The 14,729-nt window shown below is 36.6% G+C and overlaps 1 protein-coding gene and 1 pseudogene across 1 annotated transcript; both read right to left on the bottom strand.

Annotated features, from left to right (window-relative positions):
• Positions 1–5,342: 5,342 nt before the first annotated feature.
• On the bottom strand, positions 5,343–6,420 carry LOC132772888 (mas-related G-protein coupled receptor member H-like; annotated as a pseudogene).
• A 5,757-nt stretch (positions 6,421–12,177) lies between these two features.
• Positions 12,178–13,261, bottom strand: LOC137096790 (mas-related G-protein coupled receptor member H-like). Its single transcript, XM_067467023.1, has one exon. It carries the CDS (start codon positions 13,180–13,182, stop codon positions 12,205–12,207), a length of 978 nt encoding a protein of 325 aa, XP_067323124.1. The 5' UTR covers positions 13,183–13,261; the 3' UTR covers positions 12,178–12,204.
• Positions 13,262–14,729: the final 1,468 nt, after the last annotated feature.

Here is a 14,729-nt window from a genome sequence, read left to right on the forward strand (position 1 = left end):
AGTGACTCTCATGGGTAAACACAGTTTGCATACATTAAAACGAGGAAATGATAATTATATTACAGTGGGTATTATTGTAGATCCATGTATCAAAGTGATTTCAACATTTTGGTTTTTGAGATCCCCCTGATATTTCACCTGCATCTGTGACTAGCATCTTCAGAAATGTCAGGAAAAAATGCTGCTAGAATAGGGCCATACAGTCTGGAAACTACACCACACTCGCAATATCCTTTTTTCTTTAGAAATTGTTTGGTGTTGAATTTTTTCTTCCTTTTCCCCTCTTATTTTTTCTTGATTGAAATATATAGATTTGCAGACATATATAGAAATTCCACATTGTCTGTTTTTGTATATTTAGTATATATGTTTTTGCTTAATTGATCGTTGTTTGCATTTTATTTCTTTTTTGGTTTTCTTCTTTCTTTTTAATTTCTTCTCTATTAAAGTGGATAAGGAATTTAAACTTTATAATAGAGTGGATGCCAAATTTCAAAATGCAGAAGAAATGAAGCACTAAGCAGTTGTGTTGAGTAGATCAGGAGCCAATGCATAAGAAAGAGAAAGAGAGAAAGTCAAGACTGGAGAAAATGAGAAAAAAAGTACAACAGCAGATATACATCCTTTATTAGTTGATATTAGTGGAAGACTGTTAGATAAGACACTGAGGAATCAAATGGCACAAATGGGGAGATATCAATCAAGTATTGAAAGCTGATACCAAAGCAGTAAAAGATTCCTTAGTGCCAATGCCAATAGACTTTAAATTGAGGTAAACACAGGTTTAAGTAGTAGAGAATTGGGAAAGCAAAAAGAACAAAGATTAGATAATAATAATGAAACAGAATGGAATTCCATAGAACTCTCAGAGATAACAGAAAGAGAGAAAATGCTTATGTTTTAGACAGCCAGAAGAAAATCCAAGTGAGAATCTAAGAGAAATTATTGTAGCTTCATTAGCTTAGTAGGTGAAGAAGAAAACATGAAAAGAGAAAGTGAGATAGTTTAGAATAAATTCAAGAGTAGTGGACATTCCCTCATGATATTATTCTTTTATGGAAAAACTTTGGATCAGGCATGATGAAAAAAGATCAAGAAACTAAGAAAACACAAACTAGGCATTGCTCAATGGCCATGAATTCTGATTTATCATGAAATTAAGCATGAATTTGAAATTTATCTCTTGAAATGTTCAAGGTTTGAATTCTTTTCAAAACACACCATGTTGTCCTACTCCGCGGCCATGAAGGCGGCACAGAATTGGTTATTGTCGCCAACATTGCATTTGCAAAGAACCGCCTAAAAGAGCTATTTCAAGTGGTCAGAGGACTCTTAAACCTGGCTCAGGCAGGGATCCCTGACCAATCAACAGCTCATTGTAATGAATTTATTAGGTTGGCTCTTTGAACAGGCTTTTAACTAAACAGTGCAATTGATTGTTTACTGGAATATGGATTAATGGACAACGAGATCGGATGTTGATTCTATTGATGAGACGTGATGGATTGTTGTTTTGCTGTATTGTTGCATTGATGTTTTTTATGTTAATTAATTGATACTACTGTTTTAAATGACTAATGATTTTGTACTGTGTTGTTGATACTGGTTGTTAACCGCTCTGAGTCGCCTGATGGCTGAGAAGAGCGGTATACAAGTAAAGTAAAATAAAGTAAATAAATAATTAAGTCGCTTAGATCAACTCTGACTTAGACTTTATTAAAGAAACTGGCACTGGATCTTACTCAATTAGTAAACTACCAGCCAGTTTCAAATCTCCCCTTTCTGGACAAGGTTCTGGAGAAAGCGGTAGCGTCACAGCTTCGAAGTTTCTTGGATGAAACCAATTATCTAGATCAGGGGTCCTCAAACCTTTAAAATGAAGAACAATTTTAACAAATATAAACTTATTAGTATTTCAGTGGGAAGCATGGGCCTGCTTTTGGCTGATGATATAGGTTTGCTGTAGTTGTTGTGTGCTTTCAAGTCATTTCAGACTTAGGATGACCCTGAGTGAGGGCTGGGTAAATGAGCTCGGAGGGCCGTATCCAGCCCCCAGGCCTTAGTTAGAGGAGCCCTGATCTAGAGCCTTGGTAGATAATCTACGAAGAGAGCTAGACAGGGAGAGTGTGTCCCTGTTAGTTCTCCTGGACCTCTCAGCTGTGTTCAATACTATTGACCACGGTATCCTTCTGAGTCATCTTTCTGGGATGCGATTAGGGGACACTGTTTTACAGTGGATTCCTGGGAGACCAGACTCATAAGGTGGTGGTGAGGGACTCCTGTTTGATCCCCTCGCCTGTGGAGTCCCACAGGGTTCTATCTTCTCCCCCATGTTGTTTAATATCTACAGGAAACCACTGAGTGATATCACCCAGAGTTTTGGAGTTCGGTGTCATATTTATACAGATGACACCCAACTCTACTACACCTTTCCACTGAAAGCCAAGGACGCCACATTGATCCTGAACTGGTTCCTGTCATCAGTAATGGACTGGATGAGGCTCAGGGAGATATTTTTCTTTAAATAGCCTGGGCCCAAGCTATATAGAGCTATATAGGTAATCGCCTGAACTTTGATTTTTTAATCATGTGTCTAATTGGGATTTGGAAGCCCAAGGAGGACAAATTCAAAAGCTGATGCTCTGTACTTCCATTTATCACTGTTGACATTGAGTCCTGGTGTCTCCAGAGTACTATTCACTCCCATTGCAATGACAATGACACTTGGAGAAACATCATGTTAGAAACATCAGCTTTATTGAACAAGAGTATTGACAACATTTTAAATTATATTGTTTGGCTTAATGAAAAAAAAATATCTTGGTTGCCCTTTTAGAACTATACTTTAAGTAGTCTGTGGAAAGTTCAAAATGTTTTTGTTTACTAGTGTGAAGCTTGTATGACCTGGTTGTTTTATTGTACACATTCACATGGAATATTTTGAATAAACAGGTAACATATAGATAAATATACAGATGAAATACAAATCTATACCAATAAAAAAGCGGAAATGCATATGATAAATATATGGTATAATTATAGTATTTTTAATTACCAAAGTATCAATAATTTAGACATACATGACACTGACAAAACCACCCAAAAGAAAATTATACATAAATATACTCCAACATGAAAAATTGTATTCCAAAATGAGCAGAAAATTGCATTTCTATCATTCTATTATGGGTCTGGTTCATTTTAACTTGTACATTGTATTTGTTTCACTATTTCAATATCTACTCATGCTATTTCAAAATTGCGGTTTGAATTTTTCCAAACACAAGCATTCATTTCTTTTGTAGCAAATTAATAAAGATATTGCTAATGCTAAGCCATCCAACACAGCCAAGGCTAAAGCCTTAAAATTGGATCCAGTGCCCTGCATATTAACAGTAGAACAGGAACTATCTATTTGATAAAGCTGACAATTTCTTTGAGAAATGGAAAGTACAAAATGGAGAAACTGGATATGACTTCAGAAAGATAGCACTGGAAATGATAAACTTCAGTGTAACTCCAAACTCAAAATAGAAATAGTTTTTACCCCGACCCTGTTAATAAAAATTCAGCTCCCTTCTTCTGTATGCTAGCCTTTAGAAATTATTAGGATTCCCAAGGGAATAGGAATCAAGTGTGGAAAGGTTCATACGGTACTGAGTCTAAAACAGAGTTGTTGATGGGTTCTGTGAGTTTTTCAGGCTTTATGTTCATGTCCTATGTTCCATCTTCTACTAGAACATGGCCATACAGCCCGAAAAACTCACAGTGACCCAGTGATTCTGGCCATGGAAGCATTTGACAACACAGAGATATTGATACTGTAATTGTTATTTGGAACTCAAGGATGATAGCACTGATTTGTGATTTATTACTGGCTGTGTTTTGTATTTTATGCCAAAAGTTTCATTCTTCATGTTATCCCTTATAGTCACATCTTTACATCTCTACTGTTGGACTGGTCTGTTTATCTTTCTCTACAAGCGGTAAGTTTGGGCCCTTCCACACAGCCATATAACCCAGAATATCAAGGCAGGAAATCCCACAATATCTGCTGCGAACTGGGTTATCTGAGTCCACACTACCAAAGATTCCAGTGGGATTTTATTCATCTGTGTGGAAGGGTCCTTAGATAAAACACACAATCCCTTAAAAATGACTTTTAAGATCATGCCAATCTATATATTTTACTGCAATCATTAGCCTGCTCTCATTCCTTCTCTCTTTTTTATGGTCTAGGACAGGGGTCCTCAAACTAAGGTCCGGGGGCCGGATGCGGCCCTCCAAGGTCATTTACCCGGCCCTCGCTCAGGGTCAACTTAAGTCTGAAATGACTTGAAAGCACACAACAACAACAACAATCCTATCTCATCAACCAAAAGCAGGCCCACGCTTCCCATTGAAATTCTAATGCGTTTATATTTGTTAAAATTGTTCTTCATTTTAATTATTGTATTGTTTTTAAGTGTTTTTGCACTATAAGTAAGATATATGCAGTGTGCATAGGAATTCATTCATGTTTTTTCAAATTATAATCTGGCCCTCCAACAGTTTGAGGGACTGTGACCTGGCCCTCTGTTTAAAAGGTTTGTGGACCCCTGGTCTAGGATTTCAATTGTATTCTGGGAGTTTAATGAGGCAATGATGATAACAAAAATACTAAATATAGACACAGTATTAGCGTATATAGTGACAATAAATACACCATATAATATGTTTGATGTCATACAATTATATTGTTTAAGTATTACATTTTATACTATTTATTTTAATTATTTCAATCATTTAGACATATATGGCACAAAGAACAGAATCCAACAGAAAGTCAGTTCTTTGAATTCCTATGGTTGCACCTCCCTCTCTCCTCCCCCTGTTTTTTATATTCCAGGATTTTGATGAGATCAATTACTCAGAATTGCATATAAAACTAGAATTTGCTTTGTCCAAAATAGCCTTCCCAAAGCTGTTGACACCATTGCCTTCTTTTCACTATTTTCTGTTTTTACATCCTAATATAATAATAATAATAATAATAATAATAATAATAATACACTTTTATTTGTATACTGCTCCATCTCCCTGAGGGGACTCAGGGTGGTTTCCACATAGGCAAAGCATTCAATTACTAACACAGAACATACAGAGTAGACATTTAAAACATTGACATAAAACTATTAGCACAATCGTATATATTTAAAAAGCAGTACCAAAACTATTCCATCTTGCAAAATTAAACTACCAATGGGTCCAAAAAGACTCACTATCCTAATAATTGATTTTTTTGATAATATGAATTCAAATTTCAGTTTCCTTGTTTCATTATTAGGTCATTAATATTCAACCTATCCGTTAAGCTCTGTTTCATCTTTAAAAACCCGTTGGAAGACAACTTTCATTGATTCCCAGGATTGACAGGTGCACTGATTCCCAACAAAAAAGTAAATAACTGGGTTGAGGCTGCTATTCAGAACACCTAAAAGTATATAAATTGGAACGGCAATAGAATTAAAATTATAATCAATGATAGAGAAGAAGAAGAAAATGCTCATTGGAACTGCAGTGATAATGAAGAAAAGGAGAACTATCAGCAGAATGTTGTGCAGCTTTCCTGACTGGTATCTAAAGCACATCTTGATAAATAGGATTAGAGTTGAGATTACCATGACTGGTGTGAAGAGAAAGAGGTTTATACCAGACACAATCCTGACACATGTAAGCCAAAAGTCTAGTAAACAAAAATATTCAAGCAAGAATTCAGCTCCAGTAATCAGGGCAGACACTATCCAGAACAGCAGTGATACAATGGTGGAAAGGTGCTTTGGCCGGTGACAACGGACCCAGATGGGAAAGAGAATGGAAAGGCACCTTTCCACACTAATGGCTGTTAGAAGATATAAACCCACATTATATGTGAAGCCACTGAATTGCCCCAAAAGCAACGCTATTTTAATGACATCACATTTTTTTGATATATGAGTGATCATTAATATACCCCAAGTATTTACACTCATAATCATAGCAAAATCAGTGATAGCTAAGTTTAAGACATAGATCGTGAAATTATTTTTCTTAACATGGAAGCCAAGCAGCCAAATCACACTTCCATTTCCCACCATCCCCACAAGGCTAATAAGGATGGTTAGGACAAAAATCACGAGCCAAGTTGAGCTGCCTGCAGATAAGAATGCTATACTGGAAAAATGGTCGTAAAACAATTCAGCTTTATTGAGAACATTTGTAAAGCTGCCACTGCAAGTTGAATAATTTCCATGATAGTTTTGTTGTTTGTCTGTATTGTTCAGAGAAAGAGTGCTTCCCATGGTCAAAACGAAGATGCTTTTCAGATGAAGTGCAGATAGAAAGAAAGAGAAAGAAAGGAAGAGATAGGGAGAGATTGTCCTGTTTGGAAAAAGAATACATGAGGAAATTATATATTTTAGTATAGCCATATGACAGGTTTGTTTAGCCTCAATATCACAGATATGTCTTTTTTGGTCACTTAATCCAGAGCCATTCCAGAGCATTATGCTCCTGACAGATACTGGATGACCCACTGGGGCAGCCACATGCAAGAAATTGAATCTTGTGCAATACCATAACTTTCAGGGAAGCTGTTGGCTACTATTCAATGGAGTAGGGAATCCAAGTTTCAGCCCAACCCTTAAATGAGGTAGCAATGAGCTACCACAAAAAACAAAAAAACAAAACAAAAACTAGATAGTTCCCTGGTTCTCTTGGAATAGCTGGAGCAGATTCACTAGCGCGCTGACATCAAATCTACCCTTCCTCCTGGTGATCCATAAAGGTGCATCATGTCTTACATATGTGGAGTAGAATATAAGACAGAACAACTGGTGGTCACACATAAGATCATGTATGACATTTCTGTATTTTTAGACCACAAATTGCATAGTCTTCATGCTAACGTTTTTGGTTGTGTATCAGAACAAGTGTTTTTTGCAGCATGATTAAAATAATACCATTTGTTTACATAATCTCCACCCTTAGCCCACTTTGAACATATTAGATAATTATCAATCTATCAATCTAGTTAGTGTGATTTTATGGCTTTGAGTCACATTTCTGTTTCTTGCTAAATGGGAAGAAACAAAAGAATAAGATAAATCAATATACAGGTAAACATCTGACTTACAAAGGAGTCATAGTTGGAGGGGGGGGGGTTAGACAGTAGACCACCTCTTGACCCTTGGAGATACACCTACAGGCTTGGTGTGGATATTCAAAACAATGCCAAACTCTATTGAGTTAAAGGAAATCTGACCTACACAGAGCTTAAAGTCATATTGGAGAACCTGTAAAATGTCTAGAGTGAACATTTTTTGTCAGATATGGCAAGGCAAATTAAATAGCAGTATCATGGATAGTGGGGACATGCTGCATTTTATTAATTATCATTTGATACATTTACTTTATACTGGTGCTGCCCTTATGCATTACGGCCACTCATCTACTTTAGCAACTTTCTAGTGTTGCATGACCACAACCAAGAAGGAGTCATAGTAGTGCTAAAAGGAGACCTGTCAGAGATTATGGTAGATCACTCATCTTTCAATTACACAACTGATGATTACCAAACTCTCCAGAGACTCTGTGTTTTTGCAGACACACAGAGTCCTCTTTCAATGTAGGAGTAGATGTTTTAGTTTCTCTAAGGGTGGTGCCTCCTCTTCTCCTGGATCTGCCTCAGGTGTGTGTATTAGACTCAGCTAAAGCTCAAATTGAGCATTGAACTCGTTGCTTCTTAATATTTCAAACAGTTAAAACCAATGCAGCACTTAAAAACCTGGAAAGGTTTGATTTTAAGGGATGTCAATTTTGAAATGAATACAATACATTTTGTTTGGGAGAAGGATGAAAGCAAGTGGCTGTTGCATAGGGGTGTGAAGACAATAGGACACACACAGAATGTGAGAGTTTATGGAGAAGAAAAACTAGTTGGGGAAAATATGGATAGACTGACCTACCTTGTTTTTAGTTCAAATCCTCAAAATTACATTACAGCAGGCATCACAAAAATCCATTCAGATGCTTCATATCTTATTTCCATTTTTCCTTCCTGTTTTCCAAAGAATGGGTTCATCCAGCAGAGACACCTTGTTGTAGATGGAAAACAACACAGAGAAAGTCTTTCTTGGTTCAGGAATATCACAGCAAAATCATCATGGCCAGGCTCCTTTTACGCATGCCAAAAACCAATTACAAAAATAACAATAATGAAAAGTATATCAAAAACAGTGTGATTTTTGGGACACATTCTAGAACACCTTTTGTGCCTTTGTGTGCTCTCTATTGGATAGTATTATGCCATGGCACACTGGCAGTATATCCTCTTAAGGTACAGTTGAGTGGAAGTGTCTTCACTTTGTTCTGGGGCTCTTCTATGCAAGCTGCAAAATCCCTGACTAGTCTAAAGCACTGCTCCTTCAACTAGTCCTGGTTTCCAAGGAGGTATGCCCTGCCCCTGACCTGTGTACAATCAGGACAAACTGATTTTGCAACTGTTGAACAGTCACACCTTCCTGGCATCAGTAAAAGCACCCTTACCTGAAACCAGGAAAGGTGCTCATGTGACCCGTAGAAAGGATTGAAGCAATATCTCTCCTTATCACAGGTTGCACAGATGCCTTTACTGATGTCAGTATGACCCATGAGGGCAGCCACACACAACAAGTTGAATCCTGTGCAATTCCATGTTATTCACCATATAGGCCAGCCAGGTCAGCCCTGAATCGACCCCACTGTCTCGTCCTCTGTTTATAAAGCCACTGATACCACTTCCACACTAGCCTAAGAGCTCTGTGAGAAGCATGTGAGGTGTGACACCACTTCTGCTGATGTCAGAATAGGCCATGTGAACATGTTATCAACAAGGAGGGATTTCTGTCCTATTCTATGTTGATTGCATGGGAATAGGAAATGGTGCATCTTTTGCCATATGGATAACTGATTGGGAAAAATTGGATCCAATCCAGTTGTCACCATGACAGAAGAACCAAATTCTTACTGTCCTTTCCGTGACTTTTATTGGTGAGGCCTGCACAACTCACAACTTATTTTGTATATGCCCTGGAGCAACTTCTGCTCTACGTCTGGATTTTTGGACAGGGTAGGCATACCTCTGGTTTTTAGAGAGCATAGACATCAACATAAGTTGGATAATAGCCCAATATGATATAGAGCAGCCACCAAAATGGCCCCCTCCCTACTTCCCACCAAAAGAAGTTGAGAAGGTGGTAGGAGAGAGAGGAAACTCTCTCTCTTAGAATTCTAAAGAGAGATACGTATTTTCCTTTAAATAGCCTGGGCCCAACCTATATAGAGCTATATAGGTAATCACCCGAACTTTGATTTTTTAACCATATGTCTGGTTGGGATTTAGAAAACCAAGGAGGTCAAATTCAAAAGCTGATGCTCAATACTTCAATTTACCACTGTTGCCATTGAGTCTTGGTGTCCACAGAGTACTATTCACTCCCAATGCAAGGACAATGACACTTGGAGAAACATCATGTTAGAAACATCAGCTTTATTGAACAAGCATATCGACAACATTTTAAATTATATTGTTAGCTTAATAAAAAAAATATTTCTGGGTGCTTTTTTAGAACAATCCTTTAAGTAGTCTGTGGAAAGTTCAAAATGTTTTTGTTTACTAATATGAAGCTTATTTGATCTGGTTGTTTTATTGTACACGTTCACATTGTATATTTTGAATAAACAGGTAACATATAGATAAATATACAGATGAAATATTACTGGGTGTGTTTTGTATTTTATACCAATACAAAAGCAGAAATGCATATGATTATGTAACATATATAATTATATGGTAATTATATGGTATAATTACAATATTTTAATTACCAAGGTATCAAGTATTTAGACATACATGACACTGACAAAACAACCCAAAAGAAAATTATACATAAGTGTGTTACAACATGAAAAATTGTATTCCAAAATGAGCACAAAATTGCATTTTCTATCATTCTGTTATGAATCTGGTCCATTTTTAACTTGTACATAGTATTTGTTGCACTATTTTAATATCCACACATGCTATTTTAAAAATGCAGTTTGAATTTTTCAAAACACAAGCAATCATTTATTTTGTAGCAAAATAATAATAAACCGTCCAAAACAGCCAAAGCTAAAACCTTGAAATGGAATCCAGTGCCCTGCATTTTAACAGAAGAACAGTAGCTATCGCTTTGATAAAGCCGACAAGTTCTTTGAGAAATTGAAAGTACAAAATGAAAAAAACTGACATTTCAGAAAGATGATACTGGAAATGATAAACACCAGTTTAAATCCCAATTCAACACAGAAATAGTTTGTTTTTCTGATTCTGTGAATAAAAATTCAGCTTCCTGTGAAGAGGGTTGCATTAGCATTGCTCAATGACTACTTCTGTCATTAGAAATTATTAGGATTCCCAAGGGAATAGGAACCAAGTGTGGAAAAGTTCATATGGTATTGAGTCTAAAACAGAGTTGTTGATGGGTTCTGTGAGTTTTTCAGGCTTTATGTTCATGTTATGTTATGTTCATGTTCATGTTATGTTTATGTTCCATCTTCTACTAGAACATGACCATACAGCCCGAAAAACTCACAGTGACCCAGTGATTCTGGCCATGGAAGCATTTGACAACACAGAGATATTGATACTGTAATTGTTATTTGGAACTCAAGGATGATAGCACTGATTTGTGATTTATTACTGGCTGTGTTTTGTATTTTATGCCAAAAGTTTCATTCTTCATGTTATCCCTTATAGTCACATCTTTACATCTCTACTGTTGGACTGGTTTGTTTATCTTTCTCTACAAGCGGTAAGTTTGGGCCCTTCCACACAGCCATATAACCCAGAATATCAAGGCAGGAAATCCCACAATATCTGCTGCGAACTGGGTTATCTGAGTCCACACTACCAAAGATTCCAGTGGGATTTTATTCATCTGTATGGAAGGGTCCTTAGATAAAACACACAATCCCTTAAAAATGACTTTTAAGATCATGCCAATCTATATATTTTACTGCAATCATTAGCCTGCTCTCATTCCTTCTCTCTTTTTTATGGTCTAGGACAGGGGTCCTCAAACTAAGGCCTGGGGGCCGGATGCGGCCCTCCAAGGTCATTTACCCGGCCCTCGCTCAGGGTCAACTTAAGTCTGAAATGACTTGAAAGCACACAACAACAACAACAATCCTATCTCATCAACCAAAAGCAGGCCCATGCTTCCCATTGAAATATTTGTTAAAATTGTCCTTCATTTTAATTATTGTATTGTTTTTAAGTGTTTTTGCACTATAAGTAAGATATATGCAGTGTGCATAGGAATTCATTCATGTTTTTTCAAATTATAATCTGGCCCTCCAACAGTTTGAGGGACTGTGACCTGGCCCTCTGTTTAAAAGGTTTGTGGACCCCTGGTCTAGGATTTCAATTGTATTCTGGGAGTTTAATGAGGCAATGATGATAACAAAAATACTAAATATAGACACAGTATTAGCGTATATAGTGCCAATAAATACACCATATAATATGTTTGATGTCATACAATTATATTGTTTAAGTATTACATTTATGCTATTTATTTTAATTATTTCAATCATTTAGACATATATGGCACAAAGAACAGAATCCAACAGAAAGTCAGTTCTTTGAATTCCTATGGTTGCACTGCCCTCTCTCCTCCCCCTGTTTTTTATATTCCAGGATTTTGATGAGATCAATTACTCAAAATTGCATATAAAACTAGAATTTGCTTTGTCCAAAATAGTCTTCCCAAAGCTGTTGACACCATTGCCTTCTTTTCACTATTTTCTGTTTTTACATCCTAATATAATAATAATAATAATAATAATAATAATAATAATAATAATACACTTTTATTTGTATACTGCTCCATCTCCCTGAGGGGACTCAGGGTGGTTTCCACATAGGCAAAGCATTCAATTACTAACACAGAACATACAGAGTAGACATTTAAAACATTGACATAAAACTATTAGCACAATCGTATATACGTATTTAAAAAGCAGTACCAAAACTATTCCATCTTGCAAAATTAAACTACCAATGGTTCCAACAAGACTCACTATCCTAATAATTGATTTTTTTGATAATATGAATTCAAATTTCAGTTTCCTTGCTTCATTATTAGGTCATTAATATTCAACCTATCCGTTAAGCTCTGTTTCATCTTTAAAAACCCTTTGGAATACAACTTTCATTGATTCCCAGGATTGACAGGTGCACTGATTCCCAACAAAAAAGTAAATAACTGGGTTGAGGCTGCTATTCAGAACACCTAAAAGTATATAAGTTGGAACGGCAATAGAATTAAAATTATAATCAATGATGGAGAAGAAGAAAAAAATGCTAATTGGAACTGCAGTGATAATGAAGAAAAGGAGAATTATCAGCAGAATGTTGTGCAGCTTTCCTGGCTGGTATCTAAAGCACATCTTGATAAATAGGATTAGAGTTGAGATCACCATGACTGGTGTGAAGAGAAAGAGGTTTATACCAGTCACAATCCTGACAGATGTAAGCCAAAAGTCTAGTAAACAAAAATATTCAAGCAAGAATTCAGCTCCAGTAATCAGGGCAGACACTATCCAGAACAGCAGTGATACAATGGTGGAAAGGTGCTTTGGCCGGTGACAACGGACCCAGATGGGAAAGAGAATGGAAAGGCACCTTTCCACACTAATGGCTGTTAGAAGATATAAACCCACATTATATGTGAAGCTACTGAATTGCCCCAAAAGCAACGCTATTTTAATGACATCACATTTTTTTGATGTATGAGTGATCATTAATATACCTGAAGTATTTACACTCATAATCATAGCAAAATCAGTGATAGCTAAGTTCAAGACATAGATGGTGAAATTATTTTTCTTAACATGGAAGCCAAGCAGCCAAATCACACTTCCATTTCCTACCATCCCCACAATGCTAATAAGGATGGTTAGGGCAAAAATCACGAGCCAAGTTAAGTTGCCTGCGGATAAGAATGCTATACTGGAAAAATGGTCGTAAAACAATTCAGCTTTATTGAGAACATTTGTAAAGTTGCCACTGCAAGTTGAATAATTCCCATGACAGTTTTGTTGTTTGTCTGTACTGTTCAGAGAAAGAGTGCTTCCCATGGTCAAAACGAAGATGCTTTTCAGAGAAAGTGCAGATAGAAAGAAAGAGAGAGAGAGAAAGGTAGAGGTAGGGAGAGATTGTCCTGTTTGGAGAAAAAATACATGAGGAAATTATATTTTCTAGTATAGCCATATGACAGATTTGTTTAGCCTCATTATCATAGATATGTCTTCATTGGTCAATTAATCCAGAGCCTTTCCAGATCATTATGTTCCTGACAGATCCTGGATGACCTACTGGGGCATCCACATGCAAGATGTTGAATCCTATACAATACCATAACTTTTAGGGAAGCTGTTGGCTACTATTCAATGGAGTAGGGAATTCAAGTTTCAGTCCAAACCTTAAAGGAGGTAGCAATGGGCTGCACTCCATCCACAAAAAAATTCACTAGGTAGTTCCCTGGTTATCTTGGAATAGCTAGAGCAGATTCACTAACGTGCTGAAATCAAATCTACCCTTCCTCCTGGTGATCAATAAAGCTGAGTCATACCTTGCATATGTGGAGTAGAATATAAGACAGAACCACTGGTGGTCACACACAAGATCATTTATGACATTTCTATGTTTTTAGTCTACAAATTGCATAGTATTCATGCTAGCTTTCTTGTTTGTATACCAGAACAAGTGTGCTTTGCAGCATGATTATAATGATAGCATTTGTTAAGATAATCTCCACACTTAGCCCACTCTGAACATATTGGAAAACTATCAATCTATCAATCTAGTTAGTGTGATATTATGGTTTTGAGCACAACCAAGAATGAGTCATAGTAGTCCTAAAAGGAGACCTGTCAGAGGTTATGGCAGGTCGCTCATCTTTCAGTTACACAGCTGATGGTTATCTAACTCTCCAGAGAGTTAGTCCTCCTTCAATGTAGGAGTAGATGTTTTAGTTTCTCTAAGGGTGGTGCTCTCTCCATTTCTAGATCTGCTTTAGGTGTGTGCATTAGACTCAGTTAAAGCTCAAATTGAGCATTGAACTCTATTGATTCTTAATATTTCAAACAGTTAAAACCAAAGCAGGACTTTAAAACATGGATAAGTTCAATTTTAAGGGATGTCAAACTTGAAATGAATACAATACATTTTGTTTAGGAGAAGGATGATGCCAAGTGGCTGTTGCGTAGAAGTGTGAAGACAATAAGACACACAGAATGTGAGAGTCTATGGATAAGAAACATAACCAAAGAAAATATTGACAGACTGTCCTACCTTGTTTTCAGTTCAAATCCTCAAAATACATTAGAGCAGGCCTCACAAAAATCCATTCAGATGCTTCATATATTATTTCCATTTTTCCTCCCTGTTTTCCAAAGAATGGGTTCATTCAGCAGAGACACCTTGTTGTAAATGGAAAACAACACAGAAAAAAGTCTTTCTTGGTTCAGCAAGATTACAGCAAAATTATCATGACCAGGCTCCTTTTATGCATGCCAAAAATCAAACACAAAAATAACAAAAATGAAAGATATATCAACAGCAGTGTGATTTTTGGGACACATTCTAGAACACCTTTTCTGTCTTTGTGTGCTCTCTGTTTGAT

The sequence above is a fragment of the Anolis sagrei genome, chromosome 4 (genome assembly GCF_037176765.1).
Source record: "Anolis sagrei isolate rAnoSag1 chromosome 4, rAnoSag1.mat, whole genome shotgun sequence".
Classification (NCBI taxonomy): Eukaryota; Metazoa; Chordata; class Lepidosauria; order Squamata; family Dactyloidae; genus Anolis; species Anolis sagrei.

Bases quoted from the DNA above. Each gene is read 5' to 3' on its own strand.
- LOC137096790 (XM_067467023.1), bottom strand. From the start codon at position 13,182: ATGGGAAGCACTCTTTCTCTGAACAGTACAGACAAACAACAAAACTGT.